The 27,093-nt window shown below is 47.5% G+C and overlaps 2 protein-coding genes across 3 annotated transcripts; one reads left to right on the top strand and one right to left on the bottom strand.

The window, feature by feature from the left end:
* The first annotated feature begins 601 nt into the window (after positions 1 to 601).
* Positions 602 to 27,093, top strand: PLA2G2C (phospholipase A2 group IIC). The gene is made up of 5 exons (XM_043995752.1): positions 602 to 1,392; positions 16,624 to 16,790; positions 19,248 to 19,392; positions 21,166 to 21,275; positions 26,292 to 27,093. The coding sequence occupies exons 2-5, from the start codon at positions 16,757 to 16,759 to the stop codon at positions 26,444 to 26,446; spliced, it is 444 nt and encodes a 147-aa protein (XP_043851687.1). The 5' UTR covers positions 602 to 1,392; positions 16,624 to 16,756; the 3' UTR covers positions 26,447 to 27,093.
* UBXN10 (UBX domain protein 10) lies at positions 1,383 to 9,819 on the bottom strand. 2 transcript variants are annotated; one of them, XM_043995750.1, is made up of 2 exons: positions 9,729 to 9,819; positions 1,383 to 3,435 (listed from the first exon to the last, which is right to left on the bottom strand). In XM_043995750.1, the coding sequence occupies exon 2, from the start codon at positions 3,418 to 3,420 to the stop codon at positions 2,563 to 2,565; it is 858 nt and encodes a 285-aa protein (XP_043851685.1). In that variant the 5' UTR covers positions 3,421 to 3,435; positions 9,729 to 9,819; the 3' UTR covers positions 1,383 to 2,562. The 2 variants fall into 2 exon arrangements, with proteins under 2 accessions (XP_043851685.1, XP_043851686.1); XM_043995751.1 differs by lacking the exon at positions 9,729 to 9,819 and adding an exon at positions 7,799 to 7,996.

Below are 27,093 nucleotides of genomic sequence, written 5' to 3' on the forward strand. Positions count from 1 at the left end.
GTCCCCCTGCTCTGAGAAGCTTATGGAATCAGTGGCCAAAGACAGAGGGGCTAAAACCCTGGCCGACCTTGGATCGAGCACCACAGAGAACCTCAGAGATCAGCTGATCCAGCCCCCCCTCATTTTACAGGAGAAGGGTTAAGCAACTGGACCAAGCTGACAGTTAACAAGCAGAAGGAAGAAGAGTTTCGAACCAATCCCATCTTCACTTTCAGCGCTAGTACTTAGAATGATGGGGGAAGACTCAGCAGAAACTTCTCAATGCCTAAAAGGCTTTTCCATCTGCTTTGAAAAGCAGGTCCTGGAGTCCAGAGTGGGGAGTGGGTATGGGGGTCCTATCAATAGGCTGGCATTCAGCACTTCTGAAAACCAGGGACTGTAAACAGATGGGGGCTCCGACTAGAGCCAAGCCCAGCTCGGAACAGGTGGTGCCACAGGAGCCCGGGTGCCTGGCAGTCTGTGGCGTGTCGCCTTAGGCTAATGTACAACACGTTCTCCTCCATTCCCTCCAGTTCTCACAGGAAATTTTATTGGGAGCAACATCACCTTTTGTTTAAAATTTTTAAAAAGTTTATTGAAATGGTTCCAATATAACTTCACAGACACGCAGACACACAGACACACGCGCACACATCTCCAGCAGGCCTGAGGAGGGGCTGCCTGAGCCCAGGATGATGTTGCCAAGTGGCCTTGGTGGTGACAGACGACAGCCCGGGGCTGTGGAAGAGTCTCCGCCTTCTTTCAGGTTCTCCATCTTCCCTCAAGTTTGCCCAAGCACTCTTGCCTGGAGGAAACACAGAGTCCCAGGTGGGCGGGACTTTGTTCTAACCACTGAGTAGGTGTGCTGGGAGCCTGACAGGTGGCTGTTCCCAGCAGAAGGATGTGTCTGATCCCTTGGTGGGCCAAGGAGGGCCAGTCTCTGGAAGCCAGAGTCAGGGGCTGCCGGCGTTGCTCGGGTTGTGCCTCCCCTGTGAGATACTGGAAGAGAAGGCCCAAGTGCATGGGGCTGGCCAAGGTCCATTAGGTTCAAGCCCACATTTCCGTTGGATAGAGCAGCTGGCCAGGCCGGGGCCAGGCTAAGAACTGTCCCATGCAATAAGCAGCTGGAACTGTCCTGCAAAACCTCCGGTAAGAGCTTGCTCTGGTCCAGACTGCCACCCTGCAGGCCAGACTTCAGAAGAAAAGTCAGGGCTTCACTTGGAGTGTGTGGATGTGGTTAAGGAGCAGAGAAGTCATCTTCCACGTCAAACAGCTTTGCTGATTGTAAGCCTCCATCACTTTGCTGGGAGTAAAACTGTCAACTCCATCCTTATCTGTGTGCAGAACATGCCGAGGTAATGGCCTCCGAGGGCTGCTAGGCCTTCCAGTGGCTCCGCCCTTGCCTCTTCATAGGTGAGTACTGAGGCTAACTGGGAAAGGGGAGGGGGAAGACACCACCCCCTTTCCTCGTCCTATCAAGTAGCTCTTGTGTGGGAACACTGATGTTGGGACCTCTGTAGCTCTTCTCCCGATGGAGGTTTGGCCACAAACAGGGTCCAAATAACTGGGGGGAGGGGTGTTTAGGGGAAGTTCTAATACAGAAGGCCTTTGGCAAATTGTCTGGATTCGTCACTTTGTTTGGGTAGTGAGGAAAACAAGACACCTCCTCCAGTCTCAAAACTGGCTACTGAGGGAGGAAGGATGCCCTCCCTGCCCATCCAAAGTCCAGATACTCATTTTTAGCACATGCACAATGGCTTAACATCCCCTTTCTTAGGGAAAGGACAGAGCTACCCTGTGAGGTGTCCTGCTTAAATGGAAACACTGGTCTCGAGGGGTCACAGAGGGCTGTGAGTGAGCTCTGCCTAGTGGGCCAGAGGCCACCACCACCACAGGGGGAGCCAGCTCAGTCCTATTCCTTCAAAGTTAGGGACTAGGGGGAAAGAAATGGGATGAAGAGGAGGTACTGTGCATCACGGCAAATGAAGGTGCTACCATCTACAGTGAACCTGCCTCCAAAAGCAGCTGCCAAAGAAGGGGTCCAAACCTGGGCGTTCTCAACTCAAAAGCAACTTGCTTTGAGTCTCAGAAGCCATTTTTAGAAGTGTGTGAGTACTTGGGATGCTAGGCTAAAAGAGAAGAGTGAGTCCTCTCTCTGACCCCCTGGCATGGCCTGGGATTCCCCCAGGTAATGCCTCCCCAGCCTCTTAGGCCTAGGCTCAGACCCCCTGGAAAGTAATAATTCCCACAGCCAAATGCAGAAGGGCAAAGCAGGCTTGGCATCGGTGCCGTCCACTGCAGAGACACACCAGTACTCCCATGAGGCCTGCCCCAGAGGTGGAGGTGGGCTCGGGGGCACGGGGGAAAACCAGACCTGGAAGCTACTGTTTCACAAACAGCTTTGTTAACTCGCCTGCTCACCGCTGAGCTGGAGGGAAGGCTTTGGAAGGATTGCAAAGATGTCTTTCAACACACTCAATTTATATACACATCTGACTACTGTAGAGAGAGGCTCCCTGGAGACCCAGCGCTGAGAACCACGGGCCAGTGCCGCCCGGTTAGTTCCTGGGACAGTGCGGGGCCTCAGGGCTGGCCCTCTCTCTCTTCCTGTAAGATGCCCAGCACAGACTTGTGAGGGATCCTGCACTCTTCCAGGGACTTGCTGAGGTCCGAGAAGCTCCTCCTGGGGACCTCCATGGTCTCGATGCTGCAGTGGTGATACGTCGTCAGGTTCTTCTGCTCGGCCACCGCAACCACCGTCTGGAGGTTGTCGGTCGGCCTGAAATGGCGGACGAACCTTTGCCCCGACGGGGAGCGGACGGCCAACAGCAGCCTGGGTTCTCCGTCCGAGGGCTCCTCCAGGTTCCCGACCCTTGAGAAGCTGTGCTCCTTGGTTCTGCTGCAGGGCTTGCCCTCCAGGGGAGGCGCAGGGACCCGCAAACAGCTCTCCCGCGACCTCCCACCGCTGCTTCGGGCCTCCTCCCGACAAAGGGCCTTGAGCTTCTGCAAACTGCCCAGTTTGAGAGTGCCCGACTGTTTGGCCGCCGTATCTGCAGCCCCCTCCTCCAAGTTCTTTCTGTTAATGGAAGGGAGCACCCGATACTTGTTGAGAGAGGAGGAAGGCCCTACAGGGACCTGCTGCAGCAGCTCAGGGATCTCGTCCGGAGCTCCCTGACTGGGGGGTTTGGGAGCAGAGCCCACCGGCTTCTGGCCACCCGGCACTTCGCAGGGCACTGCCGGGGCTGGGGAAGCTGGCTTGCGGTAAGAGGAGGCTTCCGAACTATGGGAGCAGTTCAGATTGGTTCGTGTGCGTCCCTTGGCAGACTTGGGCCTCGCGACGTGCATGTTGACAGGGCTCGGCCGCCAGATGAAAGCTGCGTCTGGGTCCAGAGCAGGGCTGCATTCAGAAGGGGCTATGTTCAGAGGTGCTTCCGTGGCCATTGCTCCTCAAGGCACCTGTGAAGCAGGACAAACAAGAAGCCCGTCACAGTCAGGCCACCCAAGGTGCCGTGGGGGCGCCTCGGAGCCGAGTCCAATCCCCCCAAGATCCCAGAGGGGGAAGGAAGGAAGCAGCTGACACAGGCTCCAATTGGCCTTTGAGTCCTCAGGAGCCCTGCTGGCCGAGGCTGCAGGCTGGAAGGCTGTGCTTTCTGGCTAAGAGGAGGGCAGACCTCCGTGGCGCTGGCCCACAGAGGCCCACAGACAAGCTAGCTCAGGGGCCCCTTTGGTCGATGCATTTTTCAAACGGGGACATGGTCATTTAACACCTGTTAGGTTGTTGGTTAAGGAAGCGCGGCTAGCTTCCTTTCCAGTGGCTGAGGCCCGCGAGGATTTTCCCTCAGGAAATCCATAGGATCCATGCAGTGACAGGCCACGGGAGCCCAGAACTCTGTTGGGTGGTTAGGCCCAAGCTGCAGGTAACACTTCTGTCCACTCCTCCTTCCTTCCGCCCCCTCCCTCAATCTCTCCCCTCTCACATTCCACATTCCTCACTCTATGCCAATCCCCAAGTCCACCCACTCCCATGCTTCCATGTCTCCTTCCATCCTTCTTCCATCTTCCCCTTTTCCAGGTGGTGTTTAACATCTCTGTGCCTCCATTTCCCCAGCATGTCCCACTATCCCCTTGTGCCCATGGTGCCTCACTCCAAAGGGCTTTATAGGCAAGATGAATAGCCCTCCTTTACCTGAAAGAGACACTGATCCCTGGAGCAGGAGGGACTTTAGTTTGCTGGAGTCACTGACTGGTCTGCTATCCCTGTGGGCAAGATGGCTGGCCCATGAATTACCGAGTCATCTTACTCCTGTCTCTTTCTACTTCCCCTTTGAAACTGGAGAAAGTTGTGGGGGGAGGCTAGATGCCACCTGATGTTTAGTTCCAAAATCCCTTTTCATTCTAACCCTCTGTGACTGATTTGTCAGCACCTGGATCTCCCTCTTTATTTCCACAATGTCGGGTCAGGACCTGGTGATCCAGACTGGAGAGCATCAGCCCAGGACAACCCCCTCCCAGGTCCCTCAGAGCTTCTTCTGCCTGCCCTTGTCTCCTCCTTCCCCCAGAAGCTCAACAGTGAGTGGCTGGAACTCTTTCCTAGCCTTAGTCTCCCATTCAAAAGACTTCCCTTGGTAGCCCTGCATCCCCGCCCCCCCCCCCCATCACCACCAATAATAATTGACTTGCCTTAAGGTAAGATCTCAAATTCACACTGTAGGCAGCTGGGTGGCAAAGTACACAGAGTTAAAGTGTACAAAGTGCCCGGTTCAGGTTAAGAAGAGTGGGCCTGGAGCTCAAAGCTGATCTCAGACACTAACTAGCTGTGTGACTCTGGCAAGTCACTTAACCTCTGTTGCCTCAGTTTCCTCATCTAGGAAACAGGGATAATAACAACACCCATCTCCCATGGTGGTTGTGAGGCTCAAATGAGGTGATTATAAAGTGCTTAGCACAGTACCTGGCACATAGGAAGAGCTACGTAATGTTAGCTATTGGAACATAGCTCTTCAAGGTTGGTTTACAAGCCCTTGGTTTCCAACAATCCTGTCTTACATCTGAGCAGCTTAATCAATGCTTGTTGACTAAATGATGGAGGTTGAAAGAAGTGAAAGGGTTTCCTGAGGCCCCAGGCTCTGAACCCTCGGGGGCAAGCCTCTTCCAACTCCACCTTGCTGTCTCTGGGCATCTTCTTATACAGTCCCCAAATCAGAAGGTCCCTCCAAGGTTACTGCATCCAGCTCCACTCTCATGTGTGCATCCCCTCAACCAAACCCAGTATGATCCAGGTGACTCTTACTAATACCCAAGAAGGCAGCTTGTCCCTCTTTGGGAAAACATCATCCCTTCTGGAGAAGAGGCATCGACTCCCCTTGACTTTCCCCCACTGCTCTGAGCTCTGCTCTACCGGGCCATGCAGAACGGGTCTTTTCCCACTTCCAAGTGACAGATCTTTGGGTGTTTGAGGACCCAGATGACAACCCCACTGAATCTCGCTCCTTTGGGCAGCACCATCGCCCATGCCTTCCCCTCCAGGAGCACTGCAGCCTCTCTTCCTACATCCTTCCTAAACGCAGCCCCAGCCCAGAGGCAAACATGGTTCTTCAGCTGTGTTTGACCTGGGCAGCGGCCCATGTGAGAAACAGAATCTGGCTCTGCCAACTTTCTCAAGCCACTGGCTAATGTAGCTGACCAGGTTGTCTCTAAGCTGCCAGAGGACAGGGGTTTAAACAGGAGCCTGTGCATCGGTAACATGCACTAAGCTGCCCCCCGCCCCACATCTGAAGGCTTTTCTGCACAGCCGCCCCCCACACACACACACCCACACACACAGAGCTCTATACAGAACCATCGATCCATTTTAGATTACAAAGAGATCTCCACACATGATACAATAGAAAGAACCACACCTAGACCAGGAAAGAGGTCTGGTAACTGGCAGCAAACACCAGTTCTTGTTAACACTTCTCTACAGGTAATTTGGGGCAGGTCTCTGAGCCTCAGTTTCCTTTTCTCTCAGACAAGTAATACCAGGGAGTGGTGAATCTTAAAGCACAAGAGGAGTGTTTATTATCATAGCCTCACTGGACTGTCACAACTCTTGTAAGCAGGATAGGTATTATGATGCCTACTTTACAGATGAGGAAAAGTGAGGCTTGGATCTCTGAAATGACTCACCTAACCAAGCTGGCATAGCAGGCAAGTGCCCGAGCTGGGCCTTGAACCCCATCTCCTAACTCCTAATCCAGTAGCTGCTTGCTCTTGTCCAAATTCTGGAGCAGGCTACTTCCCGGTATAAAAGCTCACTCTGTATTTACTTCCATTTCCTCAGATTTTCTACCACCTTCTCTTCAGCCTATCATACACCAACTGGCTACAGGCAACAGGAGGGCACCACCGCTGGCAATGCCCTGGCTTTGGAGCAGCCTGCTCTGGACCTCTTCTGTTCATTAACTTGACCTTTCACACGGTCAACCTTAAGTGGGTTTTTTAGGTCTGGGTTTTGGTTTGGTTGGTTTTTTGTTTTTTGGGGGGTTTTTTGCCTATAACTTTTGGTTTGCCAAAAGCATCCCCATCTGAGTTTCAGAGCTTCCCACTCTGACTTCTGTATGGCTTTGGAGGGTCAGAGCTGTTGTGCAGCTGTGTTAAATATAAGTTCTCTAACTGGGGAGGTTGACAATTTTTTGGTTTTCTGTCATGGCTATTAATTTGCTGCAGCTCCTGCTGGATGATCAGAGGCTCGGCTCAAAACTCCCACTCCTGCCGCCCCAAGGTTTCACTGTCAAGGAGTTTGGTAACTTAGAAACCTCTTCGTTAATAACTCTGACAAGGAAAAGTTATGCGTCCCCACACCTCTCCCCGGGAATATTTTTAACAGTGAGATTTGAATATGGACCTGCCTGTACTTTCCATACCTTTTCAGTGTTCTGTAATTAGCTTTGTTCAGGGGGTGTCTTATTCAAGACACCCTGGTCAGAAGTGAACATGACAGAGAGCCCCCTCAGAGGCAAAGCCCCGTTATGACTAATGCCGGAGCCCACTCACAGTTATTTAGAGACTAACACCTCCTTCAGGTAAAGCAGCTTCATCTAACCTTCTTTCATAATCTCCTGCCGCCTCCTGCCTTCAGCGACCATCTGTTACTCGGAGGGAACACCAACTTTCCGTGGCATCCATCACACTGGCAAGAGGTAGGAAACCAGGTGTTTGAGGATCCGAGCCAGGCATGTTTTTGCAATCCCACCTTGGATCTCCAGGCCTCTGCTTGCTGGGGGCGCCTTTTTTGGTTTGGTTTTGTTTTGTGGTGTTTTTTTTTTTCATTGCTTGGGCAAAGGAAGGCATCTGCAGTCACTGTTTATTATTCCTGCCCAACTCATTTCACAACATCAAGGCCTGGCAGACTTTCAACACCCGGCCATTCTACAAGATCCAGGCGTGGGCATCCATCAAGCATCCATCAATCGGCAAGTGGCCTGTTTACTTAAACACCATGACTGTACAATAGAGGCTCGCCAGCCACAGGCACACAAACACCGATGCCTGTTTCCAAGGAGTTATTAAAAGAGTAGTTATGTACTTCTTGGGCTGAAAGAGATCTCCTGGAACAAATGGAGGAGGAAGAAATGGGGAGGGGGGGGTAAGTGCCTTTCAAGAAGCCCTCTAGTTGGAAGGGACTTTTGATCCCCCTTGTGTCAAGAGATGGGAAGTGATTTGCCCAGTCCCACAGCTGAGACTCAAACTCTGGGCTTTTCATTCCAAAGCTGGTGCTCCTTCCACAACACCATGCCACTTCCCCAAATTAATACATCCCATTCACAGTACACTTCACCTGGGGTCAAAGCAGGAAAACGGAAACACAGCCACACACTCTGTTGGGAGGGCCCGAGAAGGCATCGCTGCAAGTCGGTCTCTTTAAACGTTTTGGATCCGCTCACTGTGAGATGTGTCAGAAGGCTCACAGGGTGACCATCGAGCAGAACCAACAGAGAGAGAGCAGGTGGCCTGAGAACCCAAACACTGTAGTTCTCTTCCCAGTCTTCTTTATGACGAGGGTGCCCTGTCCGGTGGGAAGCTGCCCATTTTAAAAGGGACATGGAGAAATCGGACCACATCACCAAAATGAATCAAGGACAAAAAAGGGGGGTTGGGAAAGTTCTATCTGCAGAAGAGGAAGCTGAGGGGGCTGTTTAGCTAACTCTGGGACACAAAAGGAAACCTCAATCTGTTCCTTTTCACAGGAGTTGGCACTGGAGAAAGGGGGCTTAAACGGCAGCAAGAGAGATGTAGGTTAGATAGAAGGGGGCACTTCGATTCAGAGAACGTTGGAGTGGGAAGGGAGCTTAAAACATAAAAAGTGAGAGCTAGATAGGAACAGAGATCATTGAATTCCACCCCCTCATTTACAGAGGAAGAAACAGAAGCCCCAGGGACTAGTTAAGCCTGTTAGTGGAATAGCTCAGAATAAGAACCAAGGTCAGCACCCAGCCCAGCGCTCTTTCCCAAGCAACAAGGTGCTTCCTCTGAAGGAGAGAAATGTTCAACAACACATCGGTAATTCTAAACTTTGGGGCGACCCATTTACCATTCAGAAGCATCCCCTTGGATCTGAAAAGGAATTGGGAATGGTAACCTTTGCTAACTCTGATGAGATGCTTTGAAATCCTGGTTGAAAAAGAGAAGACTGGGAGAAGACATGGTAGCTGCCTTGCCTTCAAGTACTTGAAGATCGGTGATAGGGGGAAGAGTCTGACTGACCGTCCAGAGTGCAGACAGAGTGCACTTCTGTGTTTGAGTTGCACTAGATGGCAGAGCACAGACAGATGGAGCAGGGGTCTCTTGAGTCTGTTCCCTACCTCTGTCCCTCTCTTGAACCTATCTCTGATCATAAGATTTTTAGAGTCAAAAGAGAACTTGAAGGCTTAGTCCAAAGCCCCCTCCTACAAAGAAAGAAACTGAGGGCAGCTAGGTGGCGCAGTGGATAAAGCACCGGCCCTGGATTCAGGAGGACCTCAGTTCAAATCCACACTCAGACACTTGACACTTACTAGATGTGTGACCCTGGGCAAGACACTTAACCCTCATTGGCCCGCAAAAACAAAAAGAAAAAAGAAGAATGCTATTTTACAAAGAAGGAAACTGAGGCCTGGAGAGAACTTGCATCTAACAGGAAGCTAGAACAAAAGCCAAGACCTGGTAATAAAAGAACGCTAAAATCCACCACCAGCATGGAAATATATGGCTCCGACGTTAATCTTGGCGAGGTGGGTCCGGACGGAGATTTCATTAGTATGGTAAATTCCCTGCGTGAGGACTCCCTCCACCAATGCAGACAGGCAGCTCACCGGTACCTTACAATCTTAGAACTCGGCCTGAGGTTCAGAGAGGTTAAGGGACCTTCCCAGGGTCACACAGCAGGAGGGTTTCAGAGACAGGACTTGACCCCAGGTCTTCCTGACTCCGTTCCACCCCACTGCCCCTGTCTTGGTTAACAGGGACAGAACTCTGTGTGAATTTTAAAGCGCTTTAATCCGAGACCATCCACACCTAGGGCTGCGGCTGTCTTTACACGGGAGTGGGGGGGGAGGGGGTGTTGGGGGACGATGTTGGGTGAGGGGCCTCAGTTTCTCCCCCAGCGAAATGGGCTCGCTAAGGCCTCCGAGGCGAAGAAGGGCCCTGGGACCGGGCAGGAAGGGGGAAGGGGGGGGTCTGGGTCCGAGGGTCCCAGAGACCTCGGGGGTGGGGGCTGCGACCGCTCTCACCTCGCCCCAGCTCCATCCGCCGCCTCCGGCCACAACGCAGAGCTGCGTGTAAACAGCGCCCGTCCCCACGGCAACCGCCGTATGGGTCACGTGCTTCCGGCTCGGACCGGAAACAGCTGGGCCCCCGCCCATCTCCCCCTTCCCACTTCCCCATTCAAAGCTCCCGAGACCAGTGAGAGCAGACGGACGGTATCCTAGAGCGCCCCCTCATGTCCCCCACCCAAAGGCACTCGTGCTCTCCCTAGCTCTAGCCCCATGGCAAGGTCTGACCACGTGCTTTCTCCTTAAAGAAGAGCCTGCGGTCCCAGGGGCTCTCCAACACCAGCTGACTTTGCTTCCTTTCTTCCTTCCTCCAGGGAAATGTGTTTCTTTCCGGTTTTAGGACAACGGGCTTTTCTCCAAGCCCTTAGTGAGAACCAAAAACAAAACAAAACCTCTGCCTTGAGCCAACTGTGGTGCCACAGTCAGTGATTCTGCTTGGGGTATGATGATACTGATGCAAGTTCGAATCTTGGCTCTTCCACTTCTTAGCTGGGTGACCTCCCTGCCCCTCAGTTTCCTCATCTGAAACAGTAGTGGATTCAGTGACTTCTGTGGTTCCTTCTGGTCCTAAATCAGTGATCTTACAGACAAGGCATGGTGGGAACCATCCGTGTGCTCTTGGCTAAGCTGCTTTTCTCTGGCCTCTAGTGGCCCTAGACAGCTAGGCAGTCTAGTGGATAAAGCACTGGACATAGAATCAGGGAACTCTGAGTTCAAATCCAGCCTTTCACTTCTGCCTGCCTCAGTTTCCTCACCTGTAAAATGGGAGTCATAATAGCACCTATCTCCTAGAGTGCTTGTGAGGATCAAATGAGATCTTCAGAGCCCTCAGAGGTAGAGTCAACGGACCTGGATTCAAATACTGTCTGACTCTATTTACCTTTGTGGCACTGATCATGTGACTTAATCTCTCCAAGTTTTGGTTTCTTCATCTGAAAAATAAAGGGGGTGGACTAGATGGTACCAATGATCCCTTTTAGGAGTCAATCTACAATCCTATGAATGCCAGGGGGATAGTCTCTGGGTGAGGTAGCCCGAATAATTGGACACCTTACAAACTTTTGAATGCTTGCTCTTTTTGCTATTCCCCATTTATACAATTGGGAGGGTGGGTAAGAATGATCTCTAAACTCTGTTCTGGCTCCAGAATTCTGTCTGAATAATCCGTAAGGCCCGGGATTCTGTGATACTTCTTTGGATGCAAAAGAGAAGATGACAGTCTATTTGGGGAGGTAAGGCATGAAAACTTAAGTCATAGGGAAAAAAATCAACAACAATGCAAGAAGACGGTAGAAGGAATATATGTGAGAAGCTGTCATTTGGGAGGCATGGGAATAATGGCCATGGAGGAGGGGAAAGATGGTGTAGGAGAAGAGAAATGAAGAGTGATGGGTAGGTCCAAGTCAACCATTCCTCACTCACATCCCTCCTATGCCCACTAAGGCCAGGGATGTCTGAAGACAACGGCCAGCAGAACAAAGACGGGTGGAAGTTAAAGGAGGAGCCAGCAATTCAGCCCACCTCCCTCAGAGACCATCCTTCCTTGCATTCGTAGCATTGTAGATTGAGAACTGGAAGGAACGTTGCTACCATCTAGTCCAACTCCTTTATCAGATGAAGAAACTGAGTCTTAGGTTAAATAACTTGTTCAGTTTCACAAAGGTAATTAGAGTCAGGCAGGATTTGAACCCAGGTCCTCTCCAGGGTTCTTCCTGTTATCTTTTCCTCCCAAACCTTCCCTTCTTAAAGGTACCACCATCCTTCCAGTCACCCAGGTTTGTAACTTCAGTCATCATCAATTCTTTTCCTCTCCCACACCCCTCATCTCTAGCCATTTCCCCAGGTTTTATCCATTCTATGTCTGCAATACATATTGAGCCCATCGCCTTTCAGCTGTCCCAGCCATCCCCATGGGACAGGTGCTCCTGGATTCTCAACCATACCATTGCAATAGACTCGTAATTGATCTCCCTGCCTCCCTCCTCTCCCCTTCGCCGGGGACTCCATAGGGAGAGATGATAGATGGTGGATCAAAGAGCCTTGAGCTATGTTAGTCAGAGACTTAGGGTGTTAGTGCATCAAACATGGAATATTAAAACAAAAATTTCAGACCCTCAGTCCCTGGTTGGTCATTTGCAGGCTGGTTGTACCCCCACTCCCAACAAATCATGGTGTTACTCTTTGTCCCTTTGTTCAGAAGGACACATGGATGAACAGACCTCTGTGAAGAGAAACCAAGGGATGAATAAGCCAGAATGTAAATAGGTTTATTCATGTAAATGCCAAGCAAGGATCCAATTTGACTTTGACACTACTGTTAGAACACAGGATGTCAGAGCTGGGAGGGGATATTAGAGAGTGGAATGGAAGCTCCTTGAAAGCAGAGACTTTTGTTTCTGACTTTATATCTGAATCGGCTAATACAGTGCCTGGTGCCTTGCAGGTACTTAACAAATGCTTCTTGATTGGTTGATTGCCTGATTGATATTAGAACAGAGCTGGAATAAATATTAGCATATATAATTTCAGAGCTATAGTGGCTTTGGAGATGAGAGGCAGCATGGTGGGCTGGATCTGAATTCAGGGAAACCCGGGTTCACATTTCACCTTGGATCCTTCTTGTGTGACCTTGGACAAATCACTTAAGAGCTTTGTAATGGCTTCTTCATCCACATTCTCCTAACATGAGAATTATGGAGTAATTTTTCCAATTCAATTAGCTTTCTAAGCTCTGTGTAGTTTCTTGGTTTGGGATACTTGAGATCCAGACTCCAGCTTGTTTCATATTTAGGAGGATCTTTCCATTGTAGCCTCCATCGTCAAGATATATATATATATATATACACTCAGAGTGTGGAGAAGCAAGAAGAGAGAAGAGAGTACATCTTCTCCTCCTAAACATCTAGGGTGACTTATAAGATGTGTTTTAAAGGAAGAATCAGTTTCTCTTTTTGTCTTGACTCTCCTGCAGTAGGTATATTTGAGGATTCTTATAATTGGAACCCTAGTTGACTCTCAGGAAATACTGATATGGTGGAATGAGCACTAATTCTGGTATCAGAGGTTACTGTTGTTCAATGCTGTCCAACTTTTCACGACCCCATTTGAGGTTTTCTTGGCAGAGATACTATAGTGGTTTGCCATTTCCTTCTCCAGCTCATTTTACAGATGAAGAAAATGAGGCAAACAGGATTAAGTGACTTACCTAGGGTCACACATCTAGTAAGTTTCAGAGACCAGATTTGAACTCAGGATGATGAGTCTTCCTGACTCCAGTTCTGGTGCTTTAGGCACCATGGTGCCCCCTAGCTGCCAGTGTCAGAGGACCCAGGTTCAAATCCCATCTTTAATGCTTACTACCTATGTGACCTTGGGCAAATCATCCCTGAGGTCCACTCCCCGAACCTCAGTTTCCTTATTTGCAAAATGACACAGTTGGACTAGATGGTCTCTAAGGTCCTTTCAAGTTCTAGATCTATGGTATGATAACAATGAGGATGATGATGATTAAATAAAATGGGAAGAATAAGGGACTTGCAACTGGGTGATATGGGCTTAGATCCCACCTCCACCATATGCTCCGTGTGACTTTAGACAACTTATAACTTTCCTGAGCCTGAGAGTTCTCACAAGTATAGTAAAAGGGTTGGACTCAGGTTCTTTCCAATTCTGAAATCCCATGTGATCTTTCATCTAAGATTGATGATGGTAACAGTGATGGTGACTATAGTGACAATCATGGCGGTGTTGAAGAATATTGATAACAATGGGGTCAGGGATGATAACGATGGGAATAACCAGAATGCTATTGGTGGTGGTGATGGAGATGACATTGATGGGAATGGTGGTGATAAAACGATTGTTTGGGATGTTGGAGTGGAGATGGAGATGACATTGATGTCAATAGTGGTGATATATGGATGGCAATAGTAATGATGAGAATGGAGGTGGTGGTAGTGATATATATGGGAAATGGTAAAGGTGATGCCAATGGCATTAATGAGGACGTTGGTGGTGATGATAATACTCATAGTGATGTTGATAAAGACAGTGATCGTCATGATCATGGTGATGAAGGCAGGGATAGGGATAAGAACAGTTGACAGTTCTACTGGGAGATCTGGATTGAAGCATAGACATCTTCACCCAGACCTAGGTTGGAACCCACAGCACCATTTTCATGTTAGCAACTGCTGTTTAGTGTGAACATTTGTCCTTGATTTGACAAGCGACTTCCATATCCAGGAATCAGCACCCAATTTCCTGAACCATCTGTCCTCCTCCTCATTATAGAATGTCTGAAGTAAGTATTGACCTTTTCACCACTAGATGAACTGATTAAACCACTTGGGGTAATGGGCAGAGAAGCAAGGTCAAAGGCAGGAAGGCCTCATTTTTCCAACTTCTCTAGGAGGAATGGTCTGGTTCACAGGAGCCATTTTCCAGGTATCTGGAGTTTATGTCTTTAAACTACACAACTTTTCTTTCATTACTTCCACAGAACGCTTTTCTTAAAGTATTATATATTTGCCTGTCTCCTTACACAGAGCATAGAGAGTCCTGGCCTAGACATACATGTGAGTGGCTACCACCCCCACCCCCACCCCCAGTAAAACTGGAGATTGGTTCTATGGGGAAATTCATTACAAGTTCTAACCTACTGGCTTTTGAAACACAATCATTCATAAACTCAGGGCTGTGTTTATAATAAGAATAACAATATCAATCAAAAAGCAATTATTGGCAGCTAGGTGGTGAAGTGGATAAAGCACTGGCCTTGGATTTAGGAAGACCTGAGTTCAAATCCAGCCTCAGACACTTGACACTTACTAGCTGTGTGACCCTGGGCAGGTCACTTAACCCTCATTGCCCCACCAAAAAAAAAAAAAAGAGCTATTATTAAGTGCCTATTCAATAATGGCAGCTAATAGGGTGAGGGAGGGAGATACAAAGACCCAAATAAAACAGTCCCTGCCCTAAAGAAGCTTAGATCCTATGGAAAAGACACCACACACATATGTGCACACCACATCATCACCGCCACCACCACCATCACCACATTTACACAGTGCTTTAAGGTTGGGGATGCACTTTACAATATAAGGATGAGGTTGTAATAATTTCAATAATTGTCTTTGTTCAGTCATTTCAGTCATTTCACACTCTCTGTGACCCCGTTTGGGGTTTTCTTGGCAGAGGTACTGGAGTGGTTTGCTATTTCCTTCTCCAGCTCATTTTACAGAGGTGGAAACTGAAGCACACAAGGTTAAGTGACTCATCTAAGATCACACAGCTAGTATAAGGCCAGATTATAATAATAGCATTAGTAATACTGCTTTGCATTTTTCTAGTAGCTTGAAGTTTACCAAGTACTCTCTTCACAACAATCCTGTGCATGTACTTGGAGATTGAAGCTCATTGCATCATGGGTTCAAATTCCAGCTCTGTCATTTACTTGATGTATGACTTGGAGCAAGTCATTTCCTTTCCAAAGGCCTCAGTTCCCAAATCAGTAAAATAAGAACTTGGGGCTTGGCCAAAAAAAAAAAAAAGAGACCAGTTTGTATGTATCCTGACTTGCTAAAGAGGTGCTTTGTTGGCTATATAGTGTCATGCAAGGGTGAACTCCCCTCTTTTGTCATCTGCTGGGGGCTGCAACACGGGGAACACAGGCTTGTTAGAACACCCTGTAAAATCATCAGGCAATGTACTCTGCGTGAAGGCCTTCCTTCTGAGGAAAATCTGGCTTCAATGCTATCTCCCAGTCCCAGCCCAGTCCTCTCATCCTAAAACATTTTCTCCTAAGAAATATCTCTTGTCCTCTGATCCTGAGGAAACTCAATGTACCTGATCCAATCCAATTCAATTCAATCCAACAAACATTTACTAAGGGTCAGGTCTCAGTTCTCTCCTCTGTGAAATGAGGGGGTTGGACATTCGAGGATCTTTAAAAGACTTTCCAGCTCTAATCCTGTAACCACATTATCTGGGAAATGCTGCCCCACAATGATAAGCCTAGTGCGTTCCCCTGCTGGGTCCTTTGACGAGTCCCACCTAAGCCCCCAAAATGGCCTTGATCTAATTTAACAGTCTCTATTACCTGAACTGCCTGAAAGGCAGCTTCTGCTCGGTGAAAAGTTGTGGACATCTGGCTTCTCTGTTCCTCCCTTCCCCCTTGCAGATGCTGCTGGTGAACCAGAGATCCTAGCAATTCCCAAGCAAACTGCCCTGCTGCTGACTCCTGTCCAACGTGCTGAATACGGCACTTCTGGAATGGGGGAAGCAAGGACGAACTAACTAGCTCAAAGAGAGGCCAAAGATCATGCATCAGAAATAAAATAGAAAGTAACATCTTGTTAGAACTTGCAGATGTCTAAAACTTAAGACATTAAAACTTGAAAATTAAAATTCCAGTCCCATAGAGCATATCACACACATTCAGAGAAATCAGTTCTAGGCAAATCATTTCCCCTTTTATGAGCCTCAGTTCCCTAACTAATAAAATGAAAGGGTTGAACTAGGTAACATTTAAGGGGCTATCCAGTTCTAACATTTTATGTTTTAATATCTGATGTTCTAAGACTCCTTCCAGGTCTAACATTTTATGTCCTAAAGTCCCAACTCCAACCAAATGTTTTAAGATTCCTACTAGATCTGACATTCTGTGTTCTAAGGGCCCTCCCAGTTCTGACATCCTGTGTTCTAAGGGCCCTCCCAACTCTGACATCCTGTGTTCTAAGGGCCCTCCCAGCTCTGACATTCTGAGTTCTATGAATAGATTTGAAAAGATTCCTGCATTGATAAGTTCCACTTACTAATCCTCCCCACATATTTCTGCTTGTTCTGTTGACAGGGCCTTTCTTCACTGTGACATGAATTAACAGATCCATTTCCCACCTGGCTCACGCTTCGCCCCTGACTAGATCTCCTGCCCTTGAAGACGAAGTGTGGCATTCTTCTCTCTGCCCCATCTTTGCTTCTGGGTAATGAAGGTTGTCTTGATCCTTGCGGCCCTCCTCTGTAAGTCACTGACTGCTCTGAAATCACCTCAGTTCTGTGTCCGTAGGCATGGGCTCTACTGGGAGGTGGGAGGATGGGGAGTGGGAGGGAAGAGAGGAAGAACCCCAGCCATTAATGCCTCTTCTGCCTCAGTCCTCTGGGGACCATCTCCCAGATTGGTGGGCTCCTTAGACCGTCAGTATTCCCCACAGTAAGGACAAGCGTTCCATGAAAATTCTTTGCTGCTCACAACATTTTCAGTTCTAAAAGCCGAGGCAGCTATGTAGTACAGTAGATGATGGGCTAGGTTTGGACTCAGAAGGACCTGAGTTCATCTCTTGCCTTAGACACTTACTCTGTGTGAGACACTGGGGAATTCTCTCCAAAATGGAGACATCAGGTTCCATGGCCCCTGCCCAACTCTGAAACCATGATGGTGTGTGTCCAAAATACTTGTGTGCAGTAACACAAACCCACATCAAGCTTGGTTTATTTTCCTCTCTTCCACTCCAACATTTCTCCAACCCCTCCTTTTTTCAAAATATAATAAAAAGAGACCCAGATTTGGGATGAGGAAAGCAGGAGTCTGAATCCTCAATCAGGCACCTAGGACCTGTGTGACTATGAATAAATCTTTCCCCCTCTCTGGGCCTCAGTTGGACAGGAGGGAGTTGGACCAGATAGCTAAGAAACCTCCTGGCTCTAACGCCCATGACCCTAACCTAGAAGGCGGACCATACCCACCTCTCCCACTCATCTTCAGCTAGCCCTGGCAAATTCCCCTAATATCTTTCCTGCCCCCAAAGTGTTCCATAGCCAGGTGGGTTTGCCAGCAGCCCAAGGGATGTGACTAGATCCCCACGACTGTGTTGAGTCTTGTTTCTCCACTTTGGGGATGGACTGAAGCTTTCGGTCTTGCCATGCTGAGGACCTGCAAAGCTCCTGGAGCATTGCTATTAATACTGGTGTCATTGTTATCGGTAGCAATAACTAAGAAAGAAGTGACTCTTCTCCTCCCAGATTCCATTTTCCCTTGGAAAATATTCCTCTTTATTTAGACTCCTGCAAGACTCCTGGTCACATGTAATTAAAAGAGAAACATCTGGTTTTCTCGTTAAAGAAAGAGCACATCATTCTTTCCTCAGCTCACAGCCCCAACAGTTACCATTTGTATGGCAATGTTGGAGATTTACTGAGAACTTTGGCTTCCATGAACTCACTGGAGCCTCATGGGGAAGGGCAGGGATTTCTGGCTCTATTTTGCAGACAGGATCCAGATAGGAGAAGCAATTTGCCCAAGGTCCCATAGCTAGTGAATAGCTCTTTCCACTATGTGCTGGTATTCTTCTACATTTGGGTAGTGATGCACAATTCTCAAGAAAGTGATTATCTGGGGCAGCTAGATGGCGCAGTGGATAAAGCACCAGCCCTGGATTCAGGAGGACCTGAGTTCAAATTTGACCTCAGAGACTTGACACTTACTAGCTGTGTGACCCTGGGCAAGTCACTTAACCCTCATTGCCCTGCCAAAAACAAGAAAAAAAAAGAAAGTGATTATCAAGGACTTTCTCTCCCCCCCATTAAAAAAAAAATATATATATATATATATACACAAACACATATATACATATACACATATATGTACATGCATACGTATACACATATATACATATAAACATAGGCGTATCTCCATAGACAAACGTATAGACATATATACACATATATGTTCATGTATGTGTATGTTTGTGTGTGTGCCTTCTCATTAACTTTGCTGCTCATATTTAGGAGTCTGGAGACCTTGGTCCCAATACCAATTCTCAGTTCTAGCCACTAACTAGCTAGGTGATTTTGGACATGTCCCTTTCCTTCATCAGCTAGCATTCTCTTTTCTAAGGTCTCTTTCATCTCTAACATTCGGTATTCTAAGATTCTGCTTCAGCCCTGACTTTTTTTTGGGGGGGGGGCAGGGCAACGAGGGTTAAGTGACTTGCCCAAGGTCACACAGCTAGTAAGTGTCAAGTGTCTGAGGCTGGATTTGAACTCAGGTCCTCCTGAATCCAGAGCCGGTGCTCTATCCATTGTGACACCTAGGTGCCCCCAGCCCTGACTTTTTAATGATCTGTAAGGGTCCTTTTCAGCTCTAATATTCTCTTTTCTAAGGTCCTTCCTAGCAATAACATTCTCTTTTCCAAGGTTCCTCCTAAGTCTCACATTCTCTGTTCCAGGTCCCTTTTCAGCTCTGACATTCTCTATTTCTTGCTCTAGCATTCTATATGCTAAGGTTCCTTCCAGTTCTGCTATTTTCTGTTCTAAGTAAAGCTCATTCTAGATCTAACCCTCTCTGTTCTAAGCTCCTGGTTCTAAGATTCTGTGATTGTGAATACCTTGACCGGGGCCAGGTTTCTGCCTTGTGATTTCTCTTGTACCTGCTTGCCTTCTCCCCATGAGGTCCCAGGTCCCCTGTCTTCTCTTTGGCAGTGCCCACGCTGACCCACAGCAGCTTCTGGCAGTTCGGAAGAATGATCAAGCTCATGACCGGGAAGAGCGCCTTCTTCTCTTACTATGGTTATGGCTGTTACTGTGGCCTGGGGGGCAGAGGAAACGCGGTAGATGACACAGACAGGTAACTTTAGATCAGCCATAGTCTGTGGCTTTCTCTGGGGATCTTGCTTAAGCACAGAGGGAGAAAGGAAGCCAGCTGACTTTTTTTCCAGCTGATTTTTAAATGTCATTTCAGAACAGATCGATGAATTGAGCATGAAACTTAAAAAACAAAACAAAACTAGAAAAGCAACAAATTTAACCCCTCCTCTCAATTAAATATCCAAAATGGGGGGCAACTAGGTGGTGCAGTGGATAAAGCACCGGCCCTGGATTCAGGAGTTCCGGCCTCAGACACTTGACACTTACTGGCTATGTGACCCTGGGCAAGTCATTTAACCCCCATTATCCTGCCCCCCCCCAAAAAAATCCAAAATGGAAATTCTGAAAATCAAAGAAAAGATTAACAAAATTAAATTTTTCTTTTTTTTTTCCTTTTCTTTTCCTTTTCTTTCTTTTCTTTTCTTTTCTTTCTTTCTTTCTTTTTTTTTTTTTTTTGGTGAGGCAATTAGGGTTAAGTGACTTACCTAGGGTCACACAGCTAGTAAGTGTCAGTTGTCTGAGACTGGATTTGAACTCAGGTCCTCCTGACCTGAGGGCCATGCTTCATCCACTATTCCACCTAGCTCCCCCAAAATTGAATTTTTTAAAAATCTACCATTTAATTGATAAATAAAACTAGGATCTATTGGTTTTTTTTTTAATTTAAAAAATGTCTTTTCAGTGTGTTGACTGTTAAGGCTGGTTTGTCCCCAACACATTCCTTGCAAGGGGTGGCCGATTTGAAGGAATGGAGTGTTTTAGACCCATCTACAAAGAAGTGGCTGGGCCTTCTGAACAACTGCCACATCAGTAACAGCTCACAGTGAATTAAGCAGCATTTATTGAGCACCTACTGTGTGCCACACACTGTGCTAAGTGCACTTACATCACTTGCTCAAGCTTCCAGAGTTCTTCCACATTTTCCACATTTCTGCTCTAAAGGTCCTTTTAGCTGTGATGGTCCATGACATAAAAGGCTAAGGCTCTATTAGTTCCCAGTCTATAAATGGCCATGACAAGACCAGCAGGATAAATTAGGGGATCAGAGGGCAACATTCTTCACATCTTGGGTCTTAGCATAAAATCCAAGATTTTTCTCTCTCCTGCACTCAAACTCCTAAATTTCCTCTCCTCACCCTAGCTCCCTCTGGATAGAGAATCAGGAGGGATGCAATGGGTCAGTCCCTTGTTAAAAAAATGCGTTGTGGGGCAGCGAGGTGGCATAGTGGATAAAGCACTGGCCCTGGATTCAGGATGACCTGAGTTCAACTCTGGCCTCAGACACTTGATACTTACTAGCTGTGTGACCCTGGGCAAGTCACTTAATCCTCATTGCCCCACAAAAACAAAAACAAAACAAACAAACAAAAAAAGAGAACATGGTGATGATAACTAATATTTCCATGGCTCTTTGTGGTTGCAAAGTGCTTTTACATGATCTCATTTCATCCTTACAACAGTCCTGGAAGGGCTTTGGGGGGGGGGGGCAATGAGAGTTAAGTGACTTGTCCAGGGTCACACAGTTAGTAAGTATCAAGTGTCTGAGGCCAGAGTTGAACTCAGGTCCTACTGAATCCCGGGCGGGTGCGTTACCCACTGCACCACCTAGCTGCCCCCTTCAAAGCCCTTTCAGTGACTAGTCTTTCCCTGAGAGCTTTGCTGTTCCCATCTCAAGTCTTTCAGCTGCCTCTTTGTGGGTTTTGAGGCCCACAGCATGCTCCTTCCCTTGCCTATCCCATCTCCAATCTCCTAGGTGCTGCCAGGACCATGATTGCTGCTACGCTGAGCTGAAGACCTGCTGTGGCTGTCAGCCCATGTTTAGCACCTACCAGTTCCACATTGTCAACGGAAGTGTCATCTGCTGTGAGTCACTCAGCTCTCTCCCATAATGGTTCTCTCCCTGGTTTCCTTTTGTTTTCCTGGTCATCCAGAAAGTTTCTAGGAAAGGAGATTTAGGATCTGGGAACAGACCTGCTGGAAGGGCTCTTGCAACACAGGATGTCAGAGCTGGGAGGGCCCTTAGAACACAGGATGTCAGAGCTGGGTGGGCCCTTAGAATACAGCATGTCAGAGCTGAGAGAGCCCTTAGGACACAGGATGTCAGAGCTGAGAGGGCCCTTAGGACACAGGATGTCAGAGCTGAGAGGGCCCTTAGGACACAGGATGTCAGAGCTGAGAGGGCCCTTAGGACACAGGATGTCAGAGCTGAGAGGGCCCTTAGAACCCAGAATGTGAGAGCTGAGTGGGCCCTTAGAACCCAGCATGTCAGAGCTGGGAGTGCGCTTAGAACACAGGATGTCAGAGTTGAGAGGGCCCTTAGAACACAGGATGTCAGAGCTGGGTGGGCCCTTAGAACACAGGATGTCAGAGCTGGGTAGGCCCTTAAAACACAGGATGTCAGAGCTGGGTGGACCCTTAGAACACAGCATGTCAGAGCTGGGAGTGTGCTTAGAACACAGGATGTCAGAGTTGAGAGGGCCCTTAGAACACAGGATGTCAGAGCTGAGAGGGCCCTTAGAACATAGGATGTCAGAGCTGGGTGGGCCCTTAGAACACAGCATGTCAGAGCTGGGGGTGTGCTTAGAACACAGGATGTCAGAGCTGAGAGGGGCCTTAGAACACAGAATGTGAGAGCTGAGAGGGCCCTTAGAACACAGGATGTCAGAGCTGGGTGGGCCCTTAAAACACAGCATGTCAGAGCTGGGAGTGTGCTTAGAACACAGGATGTCAGAGCTGAGAGGGCCCTTAGAACACAGGATGTCAGAGATGGGAGGGGCCTTAGAACACAGCATGTTAGAGCTGGGTGAGCCTTTAGAACACAGGATGTTAGACCTGGGAGGACCCTTAAAAACACAGAATGTGAGAGCTGGGTGGGCCCTTAGAACACAGGATGTCAGAGCTGAGAGGGCCCTTAGAACCCAGAATGTGAGATCTGGGTGGGCCCTTAGAACCCAGGATGTCAGAGCTGAGAGGACCCTTAGAACCCAGAATGTGAGAGCTGGGTGGGCCCTTAGAACACAGGATGTCAGAGCTGGGTGGGCCCTTAGAACACAGCATGTCAGAGCTGAGAGGGCCCTTAGAACCCAGAATGTGAGAGCTGGATGGGCCCTTAGAACACAGCATGTCAGAGCTGGGAGTGTGCTTAGAACACAGGATGTCAGAGCTGAGAGGGCCCTTAGAACACAGGATGTCAGAGATGGGAGGGGCCTTAGAACACAGCATGTTAGAGCTGGGTGAGCCTTTAGAACACAGGATGTTAGACCTGGGAGGACCCTTAAAAACACAGAATGTGAGAGCTGGATGGGCCCTTAGAACACAGGATGTCAGAGAAAGGATGGCCCTTAGAAAACAGAATGCTTGAGGTAGGAGGGACCTTAGAACATAGGATAACAAAGTTGGAAAGGCTCTTAGAACATAGAACATACATATACACACAATGAATCAAAAGGAATGTTGCAAAATTATAAAGAACATTTAAGAATATGAGAAGTCACTGCAGAGGTGGGAGGTCTCCAAAGGATATACAGATTTTCAGACTTTTCCAATGCATTGTTCAGTTATACTGATTTTTTCCTCTTCTTTGTCTTTTTTGTTATTAAAAAATCCCATTATTTTTAATATGTTCCTTGGGAGCAGGAGAGAAGGGACACTGTAGGGAACTATGGTGATATAAAAGGAAAACAAAATACATCAATAAAAACTCAAGGAACACAGATGGTCAAAGTGAGAAGGGAGCTTAGAACATCCAGTGTCAGAACTAGGAGAGACCTTTGGGCACAGAATGTCAATGAAAAAAAGAACCTCAGAATGTTGGGCTAGAAGAAACGAGAATAGACTTTAAAGATCATCTAATATACTCCCCTCATTTTACACAAAAGAAACTGAGGCTCACAGAGGGAATTGACCTGCCTCCAGTCATGTAATGATGGTAGGTCAGGACTTGAACCACTCCAGAACCATTTGTCCTCTGCCCAAATTCACCCTCTCCAGAGGTGGTTCACTGACTCCATAGGCTTTCCAAAGCACCAATCCCCTTATAACTCTCTAGTCTCCATCATGGGGTGAAATGTTTTCCTCAAAGAGCAGCCCCACTGGTCCTTGAAATCCCACACCCAAGGCCCAGCTGCCAATGTCCCATAAGTCTGGTTTTATCTTGCCCCTGGTTGCTTAGCAACTAGCAGAGCCCAGGGATGCAGTGGAGGGGAATGAGAAAAACAGTTCCGAGTCTGTCCACATTTCCAAATGTCATCGGGCAATCCATGGAAATAAAGGACCATAACCTGGCCCCCAAAGCCAGTGTCTCAGATTGGGGCTGAATCATGGGATGGAACAGAAAGCTCTTGTCTCTCAGTATGGGGGAGGATTATATAACTACTGATGGCTCATAGATCGTTAGTGCCAGAGGGAACCTTAGTGTGTAGAAGGCTAGAAAATGGAATGTTAACTCTAGAAAGGACCCTAGATCCACACAGTCACTTAACAGGTGAGGAAACAGAATTCTGGAATCAAACACTACAGAGAAGTCAAGGAAAATGAGAAGTGAGGAAAGGCCAGCAGATTTAGCAACTGAGCCAATCCTGACCTTAAACAACTGAGTCCCAGAGAGAAGTGCCCTTCTGGAAGTTACAAAGGCAGCAGAGACAGCCTTTGACCCCAGGTTCCTGGGATACAGATGCTCCAATACACATGCAGCTTTTAACTCACTTAGTAGCCCAGGAATGGGACTGGAGGTGAGCAAGAATGCCACGCTGGCTTTTTTTTTCAAAGAACCCTTTCCTAAAATTCAACAAATTCCACGAAATGAACAATTAAGCACCTGCTGTTGGCGGAACACTGTGGCAGGTACTTGGGGTGGTACAAAGGTTAGATAGAACCTGGATGGCTATATCTAATGCATAGTTCCATTGGAAAGCTCTTCCCACTCCACTCTTATGTGGCGGGTAGTCCAAAGTCCCCATTCTATCTTATGCCCAATGTACCACCTATTTTATGGATGAGGAAGCTAAGCCTCAGTGACTTACCCAATTTCCCACGGCCAGAAGACAGCAGAACTGGTGTTTGAACCTGAGTCTCCTCACTTGATATTATGCATACTTTTTATGACAAGCACTGCTGGAGGGTAGGGGAACCAAGCTCAGATGATTTCCCAGGTCCCCAAGGTGCTGGCCCTTTCCCCCGCCAAGCTTCTAATTATAAGAACTTACCGGCTGAATGCCCAGTTTGTTGGAAATGCTCAGTATGTGGGAGGGCAAGGCAGAAAGAGTCCTTAGAATGACAACTGACTTGTCTAGAGACTTTATGGTTTGCAAAGGGCTGTAAGACAATTACCTTATCTGACCTTCACCACGGTCCAGAGAGGCAAGTACTGTAGCTATTTTTATTCCCGTTCTATAGATGAGAATACTGAGACTCAGAGAGGTTCCTACTTTGAACACAGATCTCTCCTAACTCTAGGTCTAGCATCCTTGCAACTCTACTGAATTATCATCTATGCTGTTAATATGAATATATGGAACGGGGGCAGCTAGGTGGCACAGTGGATAAAGCACTGGCCCTGGATTCAGGAGGACCTGAATTTAAACCTGGCCTCAGACACTTGATACTTACTGGCTGTGTGACCCTGAGCAAGTCACTTAACCCCAATTGCCTCACTAAAAAATAAAAAGAATATATGTATGTACGTATACTTATATATGTATACATATAATGTATGTTTATGTATGTATGTCTTACATGTGCTTATATCTATCTATTATATAGCCTAAGATACCCCCAATACCACTGTATTTTATCATTATACACCATTGCCCATAAAAACAAAACAGCCCCTCAAGAAAGCCTTACCCCAGACTCCTCTTCTCTGATGAAATATTATACTAGTGGTAGAGAGCATCCAAAACACAAGCTCCAAAGTTGGGGAGGTAGAGAGGGGACTAAGCATTTTTATGTAGCATATACTATCTGCCAGGCACTGTTCTAAGCACTTTTTTACAGATATGATCCCTTTTTGAGATGGAAGCTTTCCATACCCCAGAGGGAGGTAAGTCCTGGGCTTAGGAGACAACTGTTGGCTTAGAATCACAGAATCTCAGAGATGGGAATGATTTTCAAGGGTCATCTTGTCCCACCCATACATGATTAAAAATCCCCTCTAGGGCAGCTAGGTGGCACAGTGGATAAAGCACCCGCCTTGGATTCAGGAAGACCTGAGTTCAAATGTGGCCTCAGACACTTGACACTTACTAGCTGTGTGACCTTGGGCAAGTCACTTAACCCTCAATGCTCTGCAATAAATAAACAAACAGATAAATAAACAAATAAATAAATAAATAAGCAAGCAAGCAAACAAATAAATAAATAAATGAAAATCCCCTCTAACCATATACACTTGGCAGTGTTGGGTTAGAAGCTTAGGGGAGTGGGCAGCTAGATGGCACAGTGGTTAAAGTGCTGGCCCTGGATTCAGGAGTACCTGAGTTCAAATCCAGCCTCAGACACTTGACACTTACTAGCTGTGTGACCCTGGGCAAGTCACTTAACCCCCATTGCCCTGCCAAAAAAAAAAAAGACTTACTATAATAAAGAAGCTTAGGGGAGATAAAAGAGAAAAACTACAGTCTTTGTTTTTCCCACCTTCATCTTTTCCTGGTGTCAGCACCTTCAGTGTTTCTCTTTCCCATCTGTAAAATGGGCAAAGAATTTCAGTACTTCACAGGATGGTTAGGCGGGTGGAAGGAGTAGGGAAGGAAATGCTCTGTCAACTTTAAAATACAATTGAAATGGGAACCATCCTTATTCTCCTTATGTAGAGCCTGGGTGGGATCTAGGGATCACATCACACCCAACCTCACCTTTGTGGTGTTTTCTTTCCTCTTATAGATGGTGGCAGCAGCAGTGGGAGCCGCTGCGGGTCACTGACCTGTGAGTGTGACAAGAGATCTGTTCACTGCTTCAAAGAGAGCCTTCCCACCTATAAGAAGAATTATCAGTTCTATAGTCAGTCCCGGTGTGGTATGAACAAGGTCACATGCTGAGCAAGAGGCCAGCGCATAGTGCTTCCCCCCAACAACAGATGAGAGACTTCACCTTCTCTTAAAACCGCACAAGACCCACCCTCCAGGAAAACTTCCCAGATGAAGCTCAGCACACTCAGCCATGGCCCCACAGATTGTTAGAGCTTTGAACTTAGACATAGAATGTCAGAGCTAAAAAGGACCTTAGACTATAGAATTTCAGATGTGGGAGGGACCTTAGAGCATAGAATATGAAAATAGAAATGGCCCTTAGAACATAGAATGTCAGAGCTAAAAAGGACCTTATTGCTCATCCCATGTTCCATGAGGATTTGTTTGAGGCACTCTGTGGTCCAGGGCCCAATTGTAAACATAGGTCAGGAGTACCCACTCGTGTGTTTACTTTTGCCAGACAAACAGAAGACACATTGGTACAAAGCAAAAAGCATTGCAACAAAGAGTATTGCAAATCAAGTAAAAAGAAAACATCCTCAAAGCACACATAGGTACACTCTTCTCACCTACAAGTTACCCACAGTACTAATAGAGTGGGTGAAAGGCAGAGAACACACATGACCAGGGAATACACATGGAAGGCATACTCATGAGGACACACAGCCAGGATGATTCACACCTGTAGCATTGTAGAATTGCTAATGTCCACTGGT

The sequence above is a fragment of the Dromiciops gliroides genome, chromosome 3, assembly GCF_019393635.1.
Source record: "Dromiciops gliroides isolate mDroGli1 chromosome 3, mDroGli1.pri, whole genome shotgun sequence".
NCBI lineage: Eukaryota > Metazoa > Chordata > Mammalia > Microbiotheria > Microbiotheriidae > Dromiciops > Dromiciops gliroides.

Bases quoted from the DNA above. Each gene is read 5' to 3' on its own strand.
- PLA2G2C (XM_043995752.1), top strand. From the start codon at position 16,757: ATGAAGGTTGTCTTGATCCTTGCGGCCCTCCTCT. The intron at 16,791-19,247 runs GTAAGTCACTGA...TCTCTTTGGCAG, and splicing joins GATCCTTGCGGCCCTCCTCT to TGCCCACGCTGACCCACAGC. The intron at 21,276-26,291 runs GTGAGTCACTCA...TTCCTCTTATAG, and splicing joins CAACGGAAGTGTCATCTGCT to ATGGTGGCAGCAGCAGTGGG.
- UBXN10 (XM_043995750.1), bottom strand. From the start codon at position 3,420: ATGGCCACGGAAGCACCTCTGAACATAGCCCCTTCTGAATGCAGCCCT.